Raw genomic sequence first — 25,182 nt, 5'->3', positions numbered from 1 at the left:
CACTAGAACACATTTATATTAATCATCGGATATTGGATATCAAACATTTGGTACTTTTTTACCGATATGTATGATGTCAAACATTTGGTATCGATACTTTTTTACCTCGTAGTCTTAGAGGAAACCCGAAGGGGCGGGATGTAGCCCAATGGTAAAGCGTTCGCTTGATGCATGGTTGGTCTGGAATTGATCCCCGTCGGTGGGCCCACTGGGTTATTTCTCACTCCAGCCAGTGTACCACGACTGGTATATCAAAGGCCATGGTATGTGCTATCCTGTCTGTGGGATGGTGCATATAAACGATCCCTGAAAGAGTAGCCCATGAAGTGGAGACAGCGGGTTTCCTCTCTCAATATTTGTGTGTGGACCGGACACAAAATCATATATACGGCATAATGAATTGTTTGCCGTCATAAACCACAACACGCAACTACTGCGCTCGCCTTATTGACTAAGTTAAGCGTGCCAGTCTTGGTTGGGGTTTTTTTTCGCCGATCTCCGATGTTTGCCAGAAACTGTCGACAATTGATGAGCTAACCCGTGACGTCATCGATGAGAGGAAAACTGAAGAAACTACCAAGCAGCTAGCCCGAGTACTCTGACTGTAAGAGAGCTAGACGGACATTTGGACATAAACACGCTCTCATTACAGTCAGAGACCAACCTATGTCTTTTTTTGGCAATTCCTGACTACCAAACGGTAGGCAACGAGTCCCGCTCTAATACCACAACAATCCTATGTTTGACGTCAAATACCTTTACATCAATCATTTTCGAGTTAAGTGATACAAAAAAATCCACATATTAATCACTAATACAGAAAGAAACCCGACAGCACCCACATTCAGCTACGCTTCGTGACACTCCGTCGCAACAATTGCAAAGCGAGTGCATCGTTAAATAAATAATTTCCATGGAGGAATCCCGCTACAATTTTCCATTAGCAACAAGGGATCTTTTATATGCACTTTCCCATAAACAGGATAGCCTTTGACATAAAGAGTCTTGAGGCACTGGTTAGGGGGGGGGGGGGGGGGGGGGGGGGGGAGGAGAGAATCCCAAAACAGAATGGGTCCACTGAAGTGGTTCGATCCTTACTGATTACTGGTGTGACTTGTCGACAGACAAGTATTATACACTCAGCCTGTACAGTACATTTGGCTGTATGTATATACCTACAAAACAGAATGGGTCCACTGAAGTGGTTCGATCCTTACTGATTACTGGTGTGACTTGTCGACAGACAAGTATTATACACTCAGCCTGTACAGTACATTTGGCTGTATGTATATACCTACAAAACAGAATGGGTCCACTGAAGTGGTTCGATCCTTACTGATTACTGGTGTGACTTGTCGACAGACAAGTATTATACACTCAGCCTGTACAGTACATTTGGCTGTATGTATATACCTACAAAACAGAATGGGTCCACTGAAGTGGTTCGATCCTTACTGATTACTGGTGTGACTTGTCGACAGACAAGTATTATACACTCAGCCTGTACAGTACATTTGGCTGTATGTATATACCTACAAAACAAAATTAATGAACATTTCGGAAATATTTCTAGTACTTTATTCATATGAAACATTTCCCTTGAAATTTAAAATAAACACTTTTGCTCACAAGTAAATGTACAGTTTATAATTTTAACAAATACTATGTACACACATAATAAAAAAAAATCACTATTTTGTACAAGCAATTACTGTACTTCCAAAATTTTAAAGTTATAATTTTATATTATATTTTAAACTTTTATGAATTAAATAATAACTTGCATGTAGTGCTATCACAAAACTAAAAAAGAAGAAGAAAGAAACAGGAAAAGAAATATTATACCTCCAATATCCAATGCAGCACAATTTTTATAAACAGAACCCAATGAAATTTAATGCTCAAGTGTCTGACCTTCAGAGGGTTAGGTCACCGTTATGCATTACCTATTTATAAATTTATATAATAGAGTAACAGCAATATTTATGAAATAATGGCTCTTTACAAAAAACAAAACAAACAAATAATAATATTAATAATTTAAAAATAATAAATAATAATTTAAAAAAATTAAAATAAAACAAACTTGAAGAAAATATACATATTTTAGTTTTAAACTGAACACATAATGATATACATGTACATTAATTTAGATTAATATGATTTGAATATCATTAAAGTATTGAGGAACTGGAACTTCTGTATAAATATGGATCTGGAACCTATTTCACAAAATATCGTAAATTTACTTTTACATGCAAAACTACGCTTACGATGTCTAGTGAAATTGGGTCCAGCAATTTACCATATATACTTAGTATAAACATCCTTTTTCAACTTAGTATAAACATCCTTTTTCAACTTGTAATGTTAACTCCCAACCTGTTAATTTACAAAGGAGGAATATCTTGTAGCAAGTCTTTCCACATAACCTTATTTACAGCTACAGCTACATGAATGATTACTATGATAGCAAAGAACATAATCATTATTGAACTGAACAGGAAACCACTGAAATGCCACACCAACTATTAAATTGTAAATATACAGCACAGACTGCAGAACCCAGGCAATACAAAAGACCAAAAATACCAGTTTCAATATATTCATGGAATTCTTTTTACATAATGCATACATTACCAGTATACTATACAGGAAAGTGTCCATACAGTGTAACACTAGATGTTGTTTTTTATACATTTAATATTAAGAGTACAACACATACATCTATACCACAATACAAGAAAACATAGCAATCGTATATTTTATATTACAGTACAACACATGATGAGAACATTTTACCAAATACTACAACACAGAATAATGATCAACGTTTTTATACTGCAGTACAACAAAACAAGTGTTCCTAGATTGTGCTGGAAAGCCCATTTCATATTACCTCAGAAGAAATACCCCAAAACACTGTAGATGATGCACTGCAGCAAAACACAGCACATTTTATATATGCTATACTGCAGTAGTGTTAGGTCAAACAAGATATATAGCTATCTCTGATCAGTATGCACTCGATTTTCACTCTTCGTCTCAACATTTATTTTTCAAAGAAAGAAAAGCATTTAGGGTACCAAGGCAGATTAAGACGACATAGAAATACATGTACCTACCTTTCTGTTCAATCCATGCTTTTTAACAACCACCCCCCCCAAAAAAAAACCCCAAACAAACCCCACAAAAACAAAAACAAAACAAAGAAAGTATAAAAAATTAAAAGAAAAAGAAAAAAACAAAACCCAATCCATTGCCGCATCAATTTTGGAACTTTGGTGTGACCAGAGACTGACTAAATTCTATTTTTGGATGTGGCAACTTAAGAGGTGTTCACCAATTCTACACTGTAGCATTACCAATCTAGTGTTCATACACCCCATATGATAGCACTATCCTGGCTTGTGTTCACTTGTCCTATACAGCAATACTGCAAGGGCTTGTATTTTATTGCAGCACATTTATTATGCAGGAACAGTATTAAATAATCTATTGAAGAAATGAATATCGGTTTCATAACATAAAACTTAAATATCATTTACATGTAATTGAATATGCCTACCATGTATGTGTGTATATACCGTACACACAATACACGAAACAGTAAACCTCGACACATGAATCACACTATGAGAGAACTAACAGTAAATCATAACAAATAATTTAAGCAAAGTAGAGCAAAGAAAGAAAGAAGTGTTTTATTTAACGAAACACTCAACACATTTTATTTATGGTTATATGGCGTCAGACATGGTTAAGGACCACACAGATTTTGAGAGGAAACCCGCTGTCGCCACTACATGGGCTACTCTTCCGATTAGCAGCAAGGGATCTTTTATTTGCGCTTCCCACAGGCAGGATAGACAAACCATGGCCTTTGTTGAACCAGTTATGGATCACTGGTCGGTGCAAGTGGTTTACACCTACCCATTGAGCCTTGCGGAGCACTCACTCAGGGTTTGGAGTTGGTATCTGGATTAAAAATCCCATGCCTCGACTGGGATCTGAACCCAGTACCTACCAGCCTGTAGACCGATGGCCTGCCACGACGCCACTGAGGCCGGTGCAAAGTAGAGCAAAAAAGAAAACAAGCTACCTAAATCACTGTGTATTTAATATAGGAGAGGGCCTAGTAAGATGGCAAACTTGTGCCCAATCCTTTTGTTCTTTATGCAATCAAATATGTTTTCAATCAAAATTAATACAGATGGACTACTTAGAAGGTTTTGTGTTATTAAGAAAACATGTTGTTGCAGGACACAATAGCTACGGTAATTTGTTTTGTTTAACGACACCACTGCCGAACTTGATAGATTAATCACAGGCCATTGGATGTCAAACATGTGGTAATTCTAGCAAGTGGTTTTCAGAGTAAACCTGATACATTTTCCAATTATCATCTTTTATATGCTCTTTACCGGACAGCACAGCACATACCACGGCCTTAAGAGCTATAGTAAATAATGTTTTTAAAAGACAATGTTGTGGGATAAAATACAATGTAATAGTTTTGCAAGCTTGGAAAGGAATGTTTAACTGAGCCAGACCACTGTTTAATGCATTTGGTGTTGACAGTAATTTTGTAAAAGAAAAACCCACTGTCACCACATGGACTACTTGTTTTGATGAGCAACAATGAATCTTTTACCGCACCTTTTCACAGATGGGATAGCACATACCACGACACACAAATATATATACTGATATATATTTTTAAAATTGATAACTGATAACACTGGTATCAAATAACTAAAGCTTTTAGAATTAAAATTCAATTCTTTAGGTTATTACCTATTATTTTTAACTTACAATTATTTAATATTTTTCAAGCAATGTTTAAAAAAAGATGAAAGAACTTAAAGTGATCAATGATAACAAAGTTGCACTTAAAGTGCCAGTTGGTATTAATGAACAGGCTGCTAAAATACTATAATATACAAACTGACAGAATATATAATCAATATTATCACAGTATCTACATATAGCTCCACACAAGTTATATAGAGAATACAAATTACTATTAAAGCATCCAGTGACAGCAGCACCACCGAAACACCACATCAGCTTCATTATGTTTAATATAAATAAACAATAAACAAAAATTATTTAATAGAGAATAACTAGTTAATGATGTCGAATATCTGCTTTATCCTGTGAAGGTAAGAATGGGAAATTCCGCCTGAACAAGATAAGCAGATATCCGATGTCATTAACTAGTTATTCTCTTTATTCTGCAGACCATAAAATTAATGGGGAAAAAGCTATTATTTCTGTTATTTCAGCCACATTGTACAATGAACTAGAGGTCAAATGAGTGATTTTGTAATGTAGGCTATGCATGTGACGTCATATCCTGCTAGTAGCAAAATATGACTGCGTTATCCGTCATCATATTCTGTCAATAGAAATGGTGGTTAGAGGATAAACACTTCATTAACATACATTAAACAAACTGATACCAGGTGATTTAATTATTTTTTTTGAAGTTCTAAGTAAAAGGTTTGCTCTAGTCAATTAACTCATAAAAAAAATGCTCAATCTCATTTTCCTTCAAGTATTTTTTCTTTTGCTCCCCCCATATTATCATTGAAAAACAACTCCCCCATCCACACACCCCCAAATGATTGACCATAATGATGGTTAGATTGGAACAAACCTCTTGTTTTCTTCTCTTATTTTTTTCTTTAAATATTTCATTTAATACACAGAACTTGTTTTTCTAAATAAAAATAAAATACTGACTGACCACACAATGATAGTTGGAATGGAACAAAACAACATTTAAAAAAAGACCGTCCCCACAAAAACTATCATAATCTAACTTATTTGTAGTGAGGTACATCGAATTACGGTAATTTTCGGACTTCGGTATCACTTGGTATTCTTGGCCCGTATCTTAATTATAACTGAATGCATAGATATATCACTGCTTTTATCGGTTACAACTATTTTGTTTACATTTGGGTAGCTTCAGATATTATTTCCAAACATAAGTATCCAAAGAACCAAATATATTCAAGATTTGTTTAATTTGTCTTTAGTTTTATTATTATTATTATTATTATTGTAACATTACAAGCTACATATAACTTACAAGCTAACTTACAAGCTACATATAACTGACAAATAAATCAGTTATTGGTACTATTAAAAGTTATTTTAATATGCTGAGAATACTGAAGTCCGACATTACCACTGATCAGATACATCTCCGTTTGCAATTTAGTCTTCACAAAGTAGTCGTATTACATATACAGACATTACATACACACACAGAGATATATATATATATATATATATATATATATATATATATATATATATAATTTTTACAAGTATCTTTCATTATGCAGTTATCACATATATAATACAATGACTATGATTAGAATATGTTTTAAGAAGAAAGCACCCTCATATATGACATGATGTAATATATACACACTGTACAGTAGGTGATGAAAAAGTAATAATACATTCAATGGACCCATCTACTCATCAAAACTTTAAATCAAATTTGAGGTTTGTTTTAAAACCGATCTAGGTCTCACAGACCGAGTGATACTCAGTCTTAGTCTCTCCTGAATTAAATCCTATCTTGTCCATTACTTGTAAAATGTCAGAAGTATGTTTTGTAGAACTGTCAAGGAATCGACTCAATCATGTCAATGACTTGTCATATGTCAGAACATTTCTAAAATTGTCAAGGAATCAACTCCATCATGTCAATGACTTGTCATATGTCAGAACATTTAAAACTAACTGTCAGGAATCAACTCCATCATGTCAATGACTTCTCATATGTCAGAACATTTAAAACTAATTGTCAGGAATCAACTCCATTGTGTCAATGACTTGTCATACATCAGAACATTTGTAGAACTGGTTACGGAATTGATTCCATTATGCCAGTGACTTGTCATATGTCAGAAGGAACATTTGTAGGATTGGTCTAGGTATCAAAGCCATCATGTGGATGACTTGTGATAATCATAAGTATGAGTTATGGAATTGGTCAAGAAATTAACTCCATCATGTAAGTGTCAGAAATGACAATGGTCAAGGAATTCAGTGTGACAAGTGTGTGAAGACGAATGAGAAGTATTTTAACTGTATTAATATCAAAGTTTATCAGTGAAGTACTGATTAATCATGAAACACACTCACACACATGAATAATTAAATAAATGAATGCTTAACAACACACCGGCACAATAAAAAACAAGAAACTGTCACACTGATGTACAGAATAAGAAAGGTGTCCCACATTTATTTCTGAGAGATGAATGCTGGGAACTGAAAAAAAACAAACAACCCCAGACACACAAGTGAAAACACAAACAGAGAAATCCTAAATACCCTTATAAAGTGATTTTATCATTCAGATGAGAACATATTTACAACACAATCATTAATTCACAAGACATTAATTTCAGTTACACGATCACTCGTATGCATGGCATAGATTCTATCCTTAGAGTAACAGTTCCATTACATTACATAAATCAAGTTCACTTACATAACAGCTTAATTATATAAATTAAATTAAATTCAGTGACAAGCTAGCTCAATTCTATAGCTGTATCAGTGAGACCTTGTTAATTCAGACATAACAATTTTTCCAAACAGTGTCAGGGTCATTAATTGATATGTAAAAATTGCATTTTAATGGAATCATAAATCATTACAAAATTAAAGCAGACAAAACAAATAACAACATGGTGTTTTAAAAAAGATCTGGCTATGACAGGTTGTCACACTGAACAATTCTATGCAAAATTATTTTGCATTCTGTGAACTTTCTTTCTGAAAATGTCTCCATCTTTTTGCCGATATTCATACCTGATCATGTTAACCAGTTATAAATTATTTCTAATGTATAATGTAGAGAAATGTCTATATAGGCTACACCTGTTGACCAATCCCATATGTTAATATTAACAGAAATTAATATTGTTTAAACCAAATAAAGTGCACTGCTATTTTTTCCCCACCTTGTTTTGGAAAGTAACTGTTTGGTGTTAGAGGCAGATTGTCTGAATTATAAACAAGTTTATGGAGTGAGATGTTTGTTTTGCCTTTTCACTGTCAGTTCTCAAATACTCTAGTCTGGATTAACAAGGTCTCATCATCATCCCATCACCTTCCACTGGAAGAAGACAAACACATTTCATTCCATTTTAGACATCTCAAATTTGGTATTCATGAGTTCTTCATCAGAATCAAGTAGACTGGGTAAGGCTCTGAAAAATAAAGCATTTAAAAATTATTAAATGAATTTGATTATAAAAATTAATCTTACAGTTATATGTTTTAAACATGAATACTTCTTATTAAACAAGGAATAAACATTTTTCAAGTTGTTGATTAATGTGATATTAACAGTGTTGCCAAAACAACCCCAAGGCAATCAGCATGCAATTATAGAAATGTCATCCGAAGCATCAATTAGCAAAACACTACTGCCCAACAGGTCACTTTTTATAACCAACATATGTTTCCAATAATACCTCATATATTATGTTATATATCCTACGTGAATAATTTCTCAACCACTTACCACATTTGAAATGTAAACATATGTTCATTAACATGCACATTTCCACAAAGGACAGCACATACCACACTCCTCGATTTTCCAAATATGAATAATTAACTGGAACATGAAACTTGCCACTGGGTGAATTAAAAGAAACCGATTCTGCAGCCCACTGTGCATTAAACAAGCACTCTACAAGGAATATGCACACTGCTTCTCAAAAAGTAAAACTACAATCACAAAATGAACAAATCACTCACTGAATTTGTAACTGAAAGCTAAATAATAATGTTGATAAAACTTACTTGTCTGCAACTGACGATGGAATGTTTTCTTCCACCCACTTGAGGTCATCGTCCTAAAACAATATAATCTCATTGTATATACATATTGCGTTATTTTATTTTCTACTATTTACAGTCAATAATTTAATAACAATTCAAACGAGATAACAGACACTGGTCAACTCCTACAAATAATAATAAAAAATGTCTAAGGCAAATACATGCCATGGAAAACCCCCACAAAAACTGAATATAGTCCTCATGCACAAAAGGTGCTGTAGAGAATTAAAAATTCTACGGCAACCTCCACAGCAATGCAGATTGTGGTGGGCAATTGCAAACTTTACTGTAAAACAGACCCCAGACTACACAATACTGAAGTATGCACACATGTTCTATTATTATTGCTAAAAGTAATATAGTAAAATTAAATTGAGAGGACAGTGTATTTGGGATTATTTAAATTATTTTTTAACGGTCTGAATAAACTTACAGGTTTTGATTTTTCTTTTTGTCTCGGAGACCCATTAGCCTGACCTTTAACCCCTCGCAGTTTCATTCCATCTAAAATGTAAAACATCAGTATTTAGTAAATAAAACATATAAAGAAAAAAACCCAGCCATAAATAAGTGAGCAAGCATGAGTGAGAATATTGGCCTACAAAAGAAGCCACCACTTAAAAACAAACTAAATACGAAAACATTTTACGGCTTTCAAAGAATAATTTTGAAAACAATTCTTACCAAATGCATCGTTCATGAGCTGATCTTCGTCAATTTCATCTTCAGCTGCATCCAGCAGAGGTGAAAACGCATACCTAGACAACAACAAAACATGGTTAACTCACAATTAAAAGAGCACACCGATTTATTAATCATCGGCTATTGGAAGTCAAACATTTTGTAATTTTGATCTATAGCCTTAGAGGGGAAAGCTGCTACATTTTTCAGTTAGTCGCAAGGGATCTTTTATATGCACCATCCCAGACAGGATAGCACATACCATGACCTTTGATACATAAGTTGTGGTGCACTGACTGAAACAAGAAATAGCCTAATAGGCCCAGTGACTGGGATTGATCCTAGACTGACCAGGCTATTTTAAAAACAATGACATATTAGATGTCCTTCATATGAGGTACACAGTTATGCTTGCGTGCCTAAGCACTCCTTAATTTCATCTCAGGTATTTTTTTAATTATCTGACTAAAATATGGTGATCGCGCACATTTTGTTGGTTGTTTGAATAAAAGCTGGTACATATAAGTTGGGATCATTTACATTTATGTTCAGTGAGTATTGAAAATGTCCTGCTAATCAATTCACAAGGAGCTTATGAGGCGAGTGCTTTATCCAGAGCTGCCAACCCCTAGCCACAAGTGAGAGTAGCATTCATGACAAGCTGAGCGTAGCAAATGATATTTGGCCGAATGTCATAAACAGCAGCAAAGGAAAACACCAAAAAACCCATCAAATAACTATGTCATAGTAACCGCAAACGACTGGGTTATGCAATTTTTAGCATAGATAACGGCATGCAAGTGTAACATAAATAAAGAACAGTTCTTTGAAGGTTTTATAGTACGCGACACTGGGGTTGTCCTACAGTAAAACGACACGTCTGTTATTGAATGCATCTTACTATAACTGTTTTACAATGGTTCTTAATTCGCAAATTATACTTTTATATGTTGGAATTAAAAAAAGAAAAAGCCACAGAAATAAGGAATTCAGTTTTTAGTTACTGTATTCCAAGATTACGTCCAATGTTTAGTATAATTGCCAGAAATCACCCGCTTTTCAACTGTACTCTGTAGACCTATAATTTGTAATATAGATAAAACATATACGCTTGCCAAATAAAACATAATTCGTTAGTAGAAACTTTGGCCAAATACACTAATCATCCAGTTATGTTTATCTGCTGCAAAAGTTATCACTGGTTTTCATTAGCATATCATACTGGATTTTTTTCAACTGAGCGTAGCAATTTGGGCATGAGTGTAGCAAACATCAACTAAGCGTAGCAAACCACGCCCAAAGAATAGCAGTTGGCAGCTCTGTTTATCACTTGCCTGATATTTTCAAATGTGAAAGACTGTATTAGCTTTTATTTGTTTTTAACGGAAATACCATTTTTCACTTTGCACCATGCGAAATTGTTATTCATTGCTCTGCCAGTATCTAATTGTATCACAGGGGTGGGGAAAAATAAAATTATCAATGGTCCCATGTGATGTCATCACTACTGGAGGGGGGTGGGGGGGTGGGGGGGGAAGGGACGGAAAAGAAGAAAGAAATACAAATAAAAATTATAAAATCATTTAAAAGGTGATATCTACCAAATGTAGTTTTAAAAAAATCATAGTGGCATTTGTATATTTTTATCTTGAATCATGAACACAAAACGATAAACGTCAAAACATGAAAGAAAAAAAGTTTGAGCCCAAATTGTATATATTTTACATCATGGAATAAATAATATAAAAAAAAAGGAATAAAAGTTATGAATTTTAATTCCCATACATATAAAAAATAAGAGTATCCAGTACTGTGTCCTGAAAATTAATAAACAATAACACCGTTGGAGCGTTTGACAGCTTGAGCTGGCACATGTTTAGACAAAACAATTAATAAAGTTGTCGCTGATTGGATGACATTTGACCTCTACTGGCTCTAGAGATAGCCGGTGTAGTTATTCTAGCTCTCTCCAACTTGTAACAAAAAAGGCAGAAAACATAAAAGGCAGAAACCTTTTTAATGATTTTAAAGTCATTTATAATTATTGGATACACTACATTAAACAGTCAACAATAAATACATTTATAGATTATTTCAGTATATTTTATGCTATTTCAATTTAAGCAGTTTGTATTTCACAAAAGCCTCTTGCCTCGGACCCGGACACTCGACCCGACAGAGCTCCGTAGGAGGCCTACACAGGCGTTGGCAAGTGTTGCTTGTGACCATTTGCAAACTCTGGGTCCTTTGTTTTAATTGGAGTGTAATACCGTGGTAGCTTTCTCACCAAGAATGGTGTTATTGTTAAAGTCTGTTTAATCTTGTGACCAGCTCAGCGGCTTTGATAAATGTCTAGCCTAGTGGCAGTGGATTGATACTACTGTTAATCCGACTTATGGCAGACTTTAAAATCACAGACGTCTGAAACACCACTCAGTTTGACCACTATTTATTTATTTTTATTGTTTTAAATCATGCACAAGATACCGATGTCTGGGAAGGCCGATCCAACTGGCGGATAGGAATTTGTTCCAATAATAGAAACGGACAAGTACTTCGGACCGACAAGAATGACAAAAGTGGGACCGGCAAACACATGTTTTTAAAAAATAATTTCGACCTCAGAGATCGAGAATCGGTCCCAGAAAAAGTGTTTTCCCCTACCCGTTTATCCTATTTGTCCAATAAAGATGATCTTCCTTAATGTTACCTCCTGGTGTAAGCATTGAGAATGTTTCAGTCCCACTTCAAAACCTTATGGTTTATGATATGTAAATAGTCTGAAACCCATCATATACTCAACAAAATTAATTAGGGGACAGTATATATTTTGGCAATTTTTTATATTATATATGGTACAAAATATGAAAAACACAGTGTAGATGATATTTGCAAATCATTTGTCATTAAAACTTACTCCCATAACACTAACGAAAACTGACCAAGAAATCTACTGGCCTTTAATTAAAAGTTTAACGACACCACTAGAGCACATTGATATATTTATCATCTATTGGATGTCAAACTTTGTTGAGTATATTTGGTATTCCATCTAAAGTGCTCATCATCTAAAACCATTTTTGTCTAGCAGTTAACCCTCCTCCAAAACCAAGTGGATATGGATGCATTAATAGCATACCTCACCTGACGTTGTTATCAGCAATACTTCTGTTACAATTTTCAGATATAAATTTCTTGTTTCATCATTCTACATGAGAAATATAAATGCCTGACTTGTATTTATTGTATCCTCAAAAGTACCAAAAGAAATTAGCTTACATCCTGATTTCACTGATATATGTAACAAAGATAAAATATTAAGAGAAAGTGAACCTCTGATTATTTGCGTCTGGCCTCCAGAGGATCATGATGATGAGGAGAATGACCGAGAAGAGAAGATGCCAGAACGCTTCATCCACCCACAGCTCTTTCCAGTCCTGTCAACAAAACACAAATCTCATCATCAAATAGGAAAGGAAATTAATAATTATTTAAGACACCAAATATACAGTTTAAACTGTTGGCTGGAAAAAACCCCATCAATGCCCTCCAAACCTTGTGTATTTGAACAGAACAAATGAACACAACAAAGGTGTGGAACGTACCCTAGGATATTTTTGAAATGGCACATAATGTATGTGCAATTTCCAGGCCCAATTTCACAAAGCATCGTTAGCCTAGTTTTGCAGGTAAACGTAAATCTATAACTAAACCACAATTCTTATTACAGAACACTAATATATAGTTTGAAGTACACATATTTCATTTCTTTTGTCCTTAAAATGCTTCATCTTCCACAGTGATGTAATTTTCTGTGTGAAATAGATGTCAAACACATGTAAACGTATACCTGGTATAACCGCTAGTCGCAGACGTAAACTTACAATGCTTTGTGAAATGGACCCCTGTATCTAGGAGACAAATTGGGCATAGCGTATATGAGAGAAAAGTTTATACTGGGAAGGAAATTACCAATTTTACAAGTATGACAGATTCATAATTCCCCATTAATTGATAAGTTTAGCTTTTGCATGAAATACATCATCACTATAAGCAGACAAACAAGAATAACCGATCTTTTTCAAGGTAGCAAATTCAAAAACAGGCAAAAATAAAGATCGTGACACAGCCTAGACTTTTGGAAAATCAAATTTATATACATATATACATTTTATAAGCAATTACAAGCAGTGTGGGGATTTATCAACAGGTAAATTACTGAATAACTGCCTGTCACTATCTAGCATGTCACCAAATACACACTATTTGGCAATACTAAAGTGTATACTGCTGTAGACAACACTAATTACTACCTAGAATCTGGAGATGACAGAATTCTGATGATAAATTTTACCACTCAATAAAGTAACTGTCACTGGATGAATTTTAAGCCTGTCCCGGATAGAAAAGACAGCCAAGGCCAGCGCCTGTGCCCATGACAGGTGTGCGCTACAACAACTTGCTCTGAATGTGCACGTAAAACCCTCTGACCTGACCTGACCTGACCTGACCTCATGGGTGTTGAGATCGTGTCAGTTTGCACAGATGCCGGTTTAGACAAAGTCCACTAAATCATAACAAGTAACTCAGAACAATACTTACTGTTGTACAGTATTTTAATTTATGCTGTATTATGGACCAAATCATAAACGCAATGGAAGCTGGAAATAAAATTAAAAAGTTTACCACTCATAACTGTTTTCAAAGTATTATCAGCAACACTTGTGTTACAATCTTCAGATTTAAATTTCTTATGTCATCATTCATATTTTGTTTATGATTAAAATCATTCAGTTTTATTGCTACACATGTGATGTTAAATATTAAAATCAATCTTGGAAAACATGTGCATTTATAATTTTATATGGTGTATCATGTATGCCATATTTAATAAACTGCTGAGTCTTTTTGTTATGATAAAAAAATACCATAGATGAATAAAGCTAAATGTAATTGTAATAATAGTAACAGTTCACTTTTTTTTTTTAAAGTTAAAGTTTGTTTTGTTTAATGACACCACTAGAGCACATTGATTTATTAATCATCAAACATTTGGTTATTTTGACAGAAAAATGCTACATTTTTTCTCATTAGTAGCAAAGGATCTTTTATATGCACCATCCCACAGACAAGTAAGCACATACCACAGCCTCTGATAAACCAGTCATGCTGCACTGGCTGGAACAAGAAATAACTCAATGGGCCCACCGATGGGGATCGATCCTAGACTAACTGTGCATCAAGCGAGCACTTTACCACTGGGCTACAACCCGCCTCCACAGTTCAAAGTTTAAAACAACAATAAAATATTATTATTATGCTTACCTAAAACAGCAAAAATGAGTGTGTTTGTAAAATGTCTGTATAATGAAAGCTTCACTATATTTCTTCTCAGTCTGAGAGTGCGAGTCGTCTGAACCAAACTCGTAAAGATGTACGGTTGTTAAGGAAAGTGGCCTTTGTTACATATATTCTCACTTCATGAAATTCAAATAATAAATTTAGTTCATGCAATTCAAATAACAATTTTTTAAATCAGGAGCAAAATGTAACGTTCATAATTCAAAGAATAATGTTATCTTTACAGTAAACATCTAATTTATGGTCACTGTCTTAGCAAACATTCAATCATTATAAATTAATCAAGTCATTCAGATCGTATGCTGGACAAGCACTCTAAAATATGAAAAACAAGAATTCTAACAGTACTACTGTGTCCAACAAATTTTATATTTATTAAGTTCAAGGGCCATAACTCTGTCAAAAATGAGTAACTCCACATGAAAGTCAAACCCAATCTGTCTTTGTACATGATACATCTACAAAAAAAGAAAGAAAAAGAAAAAAAAAGAAACAGAAAAAAAAGAGAGGCCAATTTCTTTCAGAGGCATCGTGAAAAAAGGTTTGGCAAATTTTATGTGGGACAGATGGATTGACAGACAGACGAAGACGAAAACCTATAGTCTTCTCCAGTTGGACCAGTAGGGACTAATAAAGCTTACATAAGATAAACACTACACAATTATCAGAAACCTATAACAAGGATATCCACCAGACAATAACAGCATCAGTCACAGCCAATGGTACAGTGGCTAGCATCAGTGCATTGGACTGGTCACTTTTTGACTGAAATGAAAAACAGAACTCTCAGTGTTGTGAAATACACCTCATTACTATTAAAAGCATGTTTTTGTTTTATAACATGATGTAACCAGCTGTTACAATAGTCAGATGAGTTACCCAAGGGGCTCTATTGTTAAAGGTCCACGTTTATCAAAAAACGTAATTCACTATTGTTTGGTTTTTCCCATCGCCTGCCAAAATGCCTGTTGATTCCAAGAGCTAAGTCACGTGACCCAGTGACGCGCCAACAGGCATAACACGAAAGCGTGATTTGCAGCCTTTCAGACATTTTACTGGGCTCTATTGTTAATTACCTTAAATGACTTCCACCAACTAATGTACTTTGGTCAGCACAATAATTACATTAACAGTGGATTATATGCATTATGTTAAGACTTAATTAAATATTATAGACTTATTGTAGGTATATACATTAAAAGTTGCATTACAGTATACTTATATTTGTATTTCTGTTGGGTATACTGGATTATACAGGGAATCCAAACATAGGCCCCTTCTCAAAAGAAAGTGACACTGAAAATTAATGCTAACGGTTCTGTCCAGCTGAATAATATGCAAATAACCAATTTATGCTATAAACCAATATGCAATAAAGTGGATTCAACTATATATATGTATGTATGTATGTATGTATATGTATGTATATATTCAGTGTATTAGAATGCTACTGTCCCAGACAGGACTAGTCTACCTTGGATCCTCTCATACAGCCTTCAAGAGAAGCGAGCACGAAAAATGCAACTCCAACACACAGAACTTTGTGGAATGTTTGACCCAGTCGTGGTCTGCAATAAAACAAAGATTAACAATTTTAATATGAAATTTAAACATAAAACTGAATGTGTTCTGCATTATAGGAACAGATGACAATAGGATTAAACACATACATATGATTCCGATAAAAAAAAATCTTCAGGCCATCAATCGCAATTGTAGTAATATTGAAAATACACTTCACTAAGTGTAACATCATTAATTAAATCTTCCAAAAACAGTATTATTCATTGATAATTAGTAATGGATTAAATTTCATTTTGACCATAAATGGAAAGATAAAACAAAATAAAATAATTCTAATCTGAGTCATACGTAGGAGAGAGAGAGTAAGTTTTCACCTTTGAACAATAGGAACATTCCTTTCTGTTTACCTGGAAATGACTCTCATTTATGTTACCATGACCCACGTATGCTAGATATGCGATAAATACATACACCCAAAATGTTAACTCATGGCAAGCCATCTATCTATGTTCCTGTTATTCTACAGCGACCTAAGGCCTTCCATAAAACAAATATTTCAGTTTGCAGTGACCTCACTGGCCATGATGGTCAGAACTGGAAATATGGAATAAAAAAACCAAACAAATATTAAAATGATTTTATAATAGGCAGCTGGCATGTAACATTACTGTAGTGCTCTTCAGTAGTGTTGGTAACAGCTAAATTAATTTCTTGACCAAAAAATATGGGGAGGGAAGCCTCTGACCCGTAGGCCCTGCCTAAATCTGCATCTCTAACAACGTCACATGCATACAATTTATATGACCTTGTCATGACATTAGTGTCTCAGATTCTATTAAGAGTTTCAAGTCTCGACTCTAAATGTTTTATAGGTAATACTAAACCAAATAACTTCCGGCTGGGTCAAAGTTTCGAGGTGCACCCAACGTTTGATAGAGAAGTAAACACCACAAGTCCTGTGACTGGTGATAAATGTGAGTGTGTTGGTTGTATCACTAGTATCACTGTGTCAAGTAGCCGAAACATGCTTGAAACATGTATGGAGTACCTGTAAATAAAAAGTACTAAAATTTTGTGTGGAACCAGGGTAGTCATAGACGTTACCATTATCTCAGAAATTAGCAGCTTGACCCCCAATTTTTTTCTGATTCACTTTAAGGGTGAGGGGTGGCAATATTTATATCTGTGGCGTTTATGTCGATTAATACACCACAGGTAGGAGTTTTAGCCACATGTTATTATTGTCGTCTATGGGATTTGATTTGGTAGTATACTGAACAAAAAAAGAAACTTCTGATTTGTACATATAGTATTTGTTGTGTTAAAGAATTCATTGTGTAATGAAATTATATAGATAGTATTATCAGGATTCATGAATTTTATCGATTATTTTTGCACTGTTAATCGTCGACAACGTGAAATTCAATTTGCACGTGCATGCATGGTTCGACATGTCCCGTGTAGTATTCGGTCAATTTGTTTTACTTGTCTTGCTGACATTGTTGTCAAGTGAATGAAAACGCTTCAAAATTTGTAAAAAAAATTAACGTTTTTTTACATTGTAGCAGTTTTAGTATGCCAAGAATACCCAATAATTTACGCGACGGGCGATTGGCATGCTTGATGCTGGCATGTCGACAGAAGACGTTGCAAGGCATGTTGGGAGTTCTAGTCGAGCGATACAAAATCTTTGCGTAAGATTTCGAATGACAGGAAGCACCAACGACTTGCCACGTCGTGGACGTCCGCGTGTTACGTGTGGTCAAGACCGCTGTATCATGAACACGCATTTGCGCAATCGATTCCAAACTGCCACTGCTACTGCTGCTAACACACCTGGGCTCCATAATAACCGAATCACTGGGCAAACTATTCGTAATCGTCTGCGGGAGAACGGTTTACATGCACGACGTCCTTACGTCGGATGCGTTTTAACGCAACGTCATCGTCTAAATCGTCTTAATTGGGCACGTGTACACACTCGTTGGATACGGCGACGCTGGAATACTGTTCTTTTTTCGGATGAATCGAGATTTTCTTTACAACGTGGTGATGGCAGGGTGCGCGTCTACCATAGGAGAAATGAACGCTATGCTGACTGTTGTGTTCTTGAACGAGATCGTTTCGGGGGTGGGGGTTCTGTCATGGTCTGGGCAGCCATTGCCCATGGTTATCGTTCACCATGCTCACCGTTACCGTGATGACATTCTCGCTCATCACGTCATTCCTGTTCCATAACAACGCCAACACCTCGATTTTTCAGCATGATAATGCCACCTCTCATACAGCTAGAGACACTGTAAATTTTCTTAGGGCAAATAAGATTGATTTCATTGATGACTGGCCTGCTAAAAGTCCTGATCTCAACCCCATCGAGCATGTCTGGGATAGTCTGGACAGACGATTGAGGCGTTGTCCCAACTCACCCGCTAACGTCAACGAACTTTGTCAAGCGCTCATTAAGGAATGGAACAATATTCCACAGGCAGAAATCAACACTTTAGTCAATTCTATGTGCCTGCGATGCACTGCAGTGGTCAATTCAAGAGGTGGTCATACCCGTTATTAAGTGGGTTTTTTTTTTTTTTAAACCCCTACCACACTTGGTCAAAATTTCTCCCAGTTTTTGTTAACCTATGGCCATGATTTTTGCACCAAACGATGCATCATGGAACACTCTTTAAACGCATATATAACAATTATTCCCCCGGTTTGTCTTCATCAAGTTATGTTCAAGCAAAGTTAGCGGAAGTTTCTTATTTTGTTCAGTATATATACCCTATAAGCACCAAGCCAGATAACAATCCAGAAATCCATCCAGGATATTTACACTTTAAGTCAGTCAAGTTACAAGAAACACAAATTTATAAACATAAAAACTGGCAAGTGTGCCTACAACTTACTTGACAATACCAAAGCCGAGACTGACTACAATGACCAGCATTCTGGCAAGAGTCCTCTTCATGGCAGACACAAGTTCCGCCAAGATGAAGGCACCACGCACTGTAAACAATCAAACATAAAACAGTCATTATGGTTTGATGCAAGCAATTGCTCATGCTTGCTTGTGCTCACATACAACTATTTCCATGTGCACAAAAACCTGCTTGCCTCGTCACACTACGATATCTATAATATATTTACTAAAAATTACTGTGAGCAATTGTTCTACATAATTTCAGGAGAGCAGTTACTTGCTCACCATTGATTTTCAAACCATAAGCACTGACAAAACAGCTGAATCAGCTAAACACTACACCAATTGTGTATAAAGGACAGAACAGAAATCTACCTTCAATAACAACACAAATATTTGAACCTGCATACAAAGACCATCTGTTTTAAATAACACTGGACAAATGAAGTTACAGTGTGTTTTGCTTAGTGATACTACTACAGTACATTAATTAATCAGCTTCTGGATGCTAAGTACTCGATAATTCTGACATATAACTGAACAAATAATAATCATTAAGTAAAACATTTTTATCGGTGCAGTAAATTCATACTGTTTTGTTCAGAAATAGACAAACGTCTCCGGTTACATAACAAAATTAATATAGCACATTAGTATTATATATCCAAAACACTTCGAGTCACTGATAATACAAACCAGATTTTCCTGTTTCAGCAATATTTTTATATTCTGCAAAGAATACAGCCTTTTCTAACATTCCTGAAAAGAGAAAGAAAAGAAGGAAATGTTTTATTTAATGACTAAAGAAAGAAAAGAAAACCATAAACATATGTAATTTAGGCTGCTCGAACAATTTGTTTTGCTGGATAAATATCACTGTAGTCAGTCGAAGGGATAATTTTTGGTTTTTAATTTTTTTTTATTTGCAAACATCACTGGTTTAAAATTAGTGTAAGCAGACTCAAAATTGCCATAGGTGAGCATTTTGCAGTAGCTAACAAAGTCTTAAGTTTGAGTCCTGCTATGATATTTTACTAAGACAAGGAGAATAATGCACTGTGATCACAGGTCAGTATTATACTATTATGAAAAGACAAAACACAGCCAGCCACAATCATACTATTGACTTAGATTATATACTGCAATGCAAATATATTGTATATTAAATTGTGCTTAACACCAAAGTGGCACTAAATAACCAATGGTTATCTGTTTTCATTTAACCCTGACCATTAAACCTCTATTTAGGTCACAGCCATGGTATCAAAGGCCTTTGAAAATTTATAATTTGTGTAAACCATGTAGGAGTTAAAGTCGGAACTAAATTGTTAACAATTATGATAAAATACTCTGTTACCTTTAATTACCATTAGATTTACCCCTAATTTTGTCCCAACACAAATCGCTAAAAAAATATTACTGTGACACAGATTCCACATATCAGACTTTACTGAGATTGCATAGGGCAAAATACATGCGGTTTTCTGCTGCCTGCTATTTTGCTTGTTTATGGAATATTCTTTAAGAGGGGTTGATCGATATGACATAATCTAACAATGTCATGACATGCGATAAGGTATAATGCACTCATCGTGACGTGCGATAAGATCCAACACACTCATCGTGACATGCGATAAGGTCCAACGCACTCATCGTGACATGCGATACGGTCCAACGCACTCATCATGAAATCAGATTAATTACGTCACATTCTTAGCAGGCTTCCACCCATCTTGAAGAGTATTTCACAAAAAAGCAAAATGGCAGACAGTTAAAAATTGCATGTATTTTGTCCTAGGAGACCTTAACAAAGTCGATATAGGTGATATGGTTTCAGTTTAATAAGTGGAATCCATGTCAATGTAATGTTTTTTTTACGATTTATGCTTGGACAAAAAGTGGAGAAAATCTTATGGTAATTAAAGGTAGAGGTAGGAGAGTAATTTATCGTATACTTTGTTTACAATTTGGTTCTGACTTTAGGCTAAAAATATCCAATGTAAATTATTTTGTATATATCCTAAATTTAATCAGGGAACAGAAGCGATCCAATTTAAGCTGATTATCAACTATGCGATAAAATACTTTTGTAGCGATATCTGAAAAATGCAAAGTGAACCATGAAATAACACCGAACATAATGTCCCCTGTTAATATATATATATATAAAATGAAAGCTACACATATCTTGACATGTGTGACTGCCTGGCAAACAAAACAATAATTTCCGATAATTTCTAAATGCCTGTATTTTGATGATTTTCGGCCTGCCTACCTAGTACAATAACACCTCCAACCCAGAACTGTACTCGCAGGAGATCTTTCCAGTGGCAGGCCAGCACCAGGATCCACACGATTCCAAATCCTATGTACACTAAACCCATCACTCCATAGAACTGAAAAACAACATGTACGTTAATTAGAATCAAATTTAAAGACCTCTTGTTCCTAATATAACAACGTAGTGGGTTTCCATTGAAGACTAAACAAAACTGATATATTTTCTTATATCTTACTCACCACTTCAAGAGGAAAGTCTACAGCTGAGATGTAGCCATGATCTCCCGACATCTTCACAGTAACTGGAAACAACAAGAATAAGCTCAGCAACTACAAAACTAAAGTTGAAAAGATGCAGTCTCAATAATAATAATCTGGGGGAAACCACCACCCACACCCCAAAATAAATTTTAAAAAATAAGAGAAACCCCCCCAAAACCCACCCCACCAATTATCATCAAAGGAAATAAAACATGCAAACTGTTGGTGATGGTAGCCAACCACAAACTGTGGTTTACTGCAATAACAAGAAGTACTGGCACCCCTGAATTATAAACACATTCCATGTTTTTTAACAATTCTGCAACACAAAATTGGCTATTTGTGCATCACATTTCACCATATAACATTTTGTAACACCAAGACCACTCCCTCCTCGACAAGTATGTGATGCTGTTGTCCTCATCAATGGATGGACATAATGTGACCAAAAATGTTTAATAAATATGTTTTTTGTAGTTTAGCTTTGTTTCATTGATATTAATATACATATATTCTTGGGTCAAACACCAGTACCAAATGTGTCTGGATTCTTTAGAATTAAATAATTTACAAACCAACATAATGTTATTTATCAACCTTTGTCTGTGTTATAAACATTTTCTAAAACAGTTGACAACAGTAACAATGAAATGCATTTATCTTTCATACGACGACTATTGTTGTTTTTATTATAATTTTGTTTCATACACATTTTGCAATACACTACAGGACAAATCGTAAAACATGTTCATACTGCATTACCCACCTTCCATTTTATTATTTTTCTTCACTTTATCAGACGTGAAACTTGGATCAATTTCTAAAATGAACACATAGCAACCATCCTTCCATGTCGTGGCTACAATACTTTCAGTCTAAAAGCAAAATTGTACACAAAATTACCAATTCTTTATCGTCAAGGGGGTAGGGTAAAATAAAAATGTAAATCGGTCCCAGTGACAGCATTGCTACACCCAGTTTTTGGGGGAGGGGGAGGGGGGGAGAGGGAAAAACAGGAGAGAAAAACAGATAGGTGTGTGAATAAAAAATATATAGGTGCGTGCGTATATATATATATATATATATATATATATATATATATATATATATATATTTTGACATTTAAAATGTGATATTTGCCAAATAGTGTAAAAAAAAAAAAAAAAAAAATCATCAGGGTAGCATTTGCATGTTTTTATTTTGAATCACAAATGCATAAAGATAAACATCAAAACATGAATTTTTAAAAAATATTTGATCACATCAAGGAAGGAAATGTTTTATTTAATGATACACTCAAGGTATTTTATTTATGGTTATATGGCGTCGGACATATGGTTATAGACCACACAGATATTGAGAGAGGAAACCTGCTGTCGCCTCTTCATGGGCTACTCTTTTCGATCAGCAGCAAGGGATCTTTTATATGCACCATCCCACAGACAGGATAGTACATACCACAGCCTTTGTTACACCAGTTGTGGAGCACTGGCTGGAACGAGAAATAGCCCAATGGGCCCACCGACAGGAATCGATCCTAGACTGATCTCGCATCAGGTGAGCACTGTACCACTGAGATACGTCCTGCACCCTTTGGTCACATCAGTGACAAACAAAAAAACAAAAAAATATAATTCTGTAAATTTAACATAATGGAATAAATAATTAAACAAGAGTACCGGTGAGGTACATGATATGCCCGTCAGGAGTTTGATGGAAAACCATAGATATTAATGAATATGTTATGGGTACGATTTAATTCTAATTATGTGAATATAAACTGTGAAAAGTAGGTCACAGTGACCTAGTAATAGTACTCCACAAACCACCATCCAAAGTTGTTCCTACATGCGAGGTTTCATGGTCCTGTATGAATCTGTATCCAATATATGGTCTGGACAAGGATTTACTGTTATGTGCAGTAGACCATGAAAAGTAGGTCACAGTGACCTAGTAATAGTACGCCACACACCGCCATCCCAAGTTGTTCCTACATGTGAGGTTTGATGGTCATGTATGAATCTGTATGCAAGATATGGTCTGGACAAGGATTTACTATTATGTGCAAGAGAACCATGAAAAATAGTTCACAGTGATATAGTAATAGTAAGCGAAACACCGTCATCTCAAGTTGTTCATACATGTGAGGTTTGATGGTCCTGTATGCATCTGTATGGTCAGCACAAGAAAATGTTAACACACACAGACGTATATATATAGTATGAGTATTCAGAATTGTTTCCAGAAAATTAATAATAGATGACACTGTTGAGGAAGTTGAGAACTTGAGCAAACACGTGTTTAGACGAAACAATAACGCTGTCGCTGATTGGATCAATTTGACCTCTACTGGCTCTGGTTATAACCGGTGTAGCCATTCTGCTCACTACATCAACAAAAAAAGTTGAAATCATTTTTAATTTTCAAGATCTTTATAATTATTGGATACAAATATATTGCACTATCAAAATAAATACATTTATAAATTTAAAAATATATTTTATGCTATTTCAAAGCAGTTGTTATTTCACATTTTTTCTCTTGCCAACACTGTTGGAATTGAACACTCGATCAGATAGGGCTTTGTACACAGGTGTTGATTGCAACAACACTTTCATTGAGACAGGACAATGATTGTAACCAGCCGCAAACTCTGGGTTATTTGTTTAATAGGGAGAATGGCGTTATTGTTAACAAATGTTTAATATCGTGTTGGCTCAGCGGCTTTGACAAATGTGGTGCCAATGGATTGATACAACTGTAGGACTGATATCAAAGACAATAACCAGTGATATATCCTTATGGCAGACTTTAAAATCACAGATGTCTGAAACACTAGCCATAGTTATTGACTATGTTTTTTTTAATTATTATCTTTATTTTATTATTTTTTTTATTAATCATGTAGAAGATACCGATGCTTAAGCATGTTCAAATAGTACATTCACTGATTCTATTACCAGCAATTGATAGAGAAATGAAACAATCATGGGGAATGCAACTGACCAATTTTTGTTAATTTGAAACCGGTTCAAGTGTTTTGAGAATTGAAATGTACATCTGTTGATTGATGTAGACAAATAAAACATGTGCAGAAACACAGCACTAATAAACTGATAGGAATTTGTTCCAATAATAAAAACGGACTGGTGCGTTGGACCGACAAGGGTGACAAGAGTGGGACCGGCAAACATGTGTTTTAAAACAATTATTTCGGTATCAGAGATTGCGAATTGGTCCCCGACCGGCAAAAAAGGGTTTTCCCCACCCCT

The 25,182-nt window shown here is 34.9% G+C and overlaps 1 protein-coding gene across 1 annotated transcript in view; it reads right to left on the bottom strand.

Moving 5' to 3' along the window:
- Window positions 1-3,973: 3,973 nt before the first annotated feature.
- LOC121371638 (transmembrane protein 87A-like) overlaps window positions 3,974-25,182 on the bottom strand; it is a 41,541-nt gene continuing 20,332 nt past the window's right edge. Inside the window, exons 8-21 of the mRNA XM_041497671.1 lie at window positions 22,677-22,785; window positions 21,890-21,951; window positions 21,645-21,765; window positions 20,066-20,128; window positions 19,356-19,455; window positions 16,403-16,496; window positions 15,616-15,693; window positions 14,893-15,001; window positions 14,170-14,228; window positions 12,901-13,004; window positions 9,571-9,644; window positions 9,320-9,390; window positions 8,848-8,900; window positions 3,974-8,246 (exon numbers count right to left, since the gene is read on the bottom strand). Of these exons, the coding sequence (XP_041353605.1) occupies window positions 8,174-8,246; window positions 8,848-8,900; window positions 9,320-9,390; window positions 9,571-9,644; window positions 12,901-13,004; window positions 14,170-14,228; window positions 14,893-15,001; window positions 15,616-15,693; window positions 16,403-16,496; window positions 19,356-19,455; window positions 20,066-20,128; window positions 21,645-21,765; window positions 21,890-21,951; window positions 22,677-22,785 (1,170 nt within the window). The 3' untranslated portion in view covers window positions 3,974-8,173. The remainder of the gene's footprint in view (window positions 8,247-8,847; window positions 8,901-9,319; window positions 9,391-9,570; window positions 9,645-12,900; window positions 13,005-14,169; window positions 14,229-14,892; window positions 15,002-15,615; window positions 15,694-16,402; window positions 16,497-19,355; window positions 19,456-20,065; window positions 20,129-21,644; window positions 21,766-21,889; window positions 21,952-22,676; window positions 22,786-25,182) is intronic.

Source organism: Gigantopelta aegis, chromosome 4 (assembly GCF_016097555.1).
Source record: "Gigantopelta aegis isolate Gae_Host chromosome 4, Gae_host_genome, whole genome shotgun sequence".
NCBI lineage: Eukaryota > Metazoa > Mollusca > Gastropoda > Neomphalida > Peltospiridae > Gigantopelta > Gigantopelta aegis.
The sequence above is the reverse complement of the archived record's forward strand: the minus strand, read 5'-3'. Positions and strand labels throughout refer to the sequence as shown.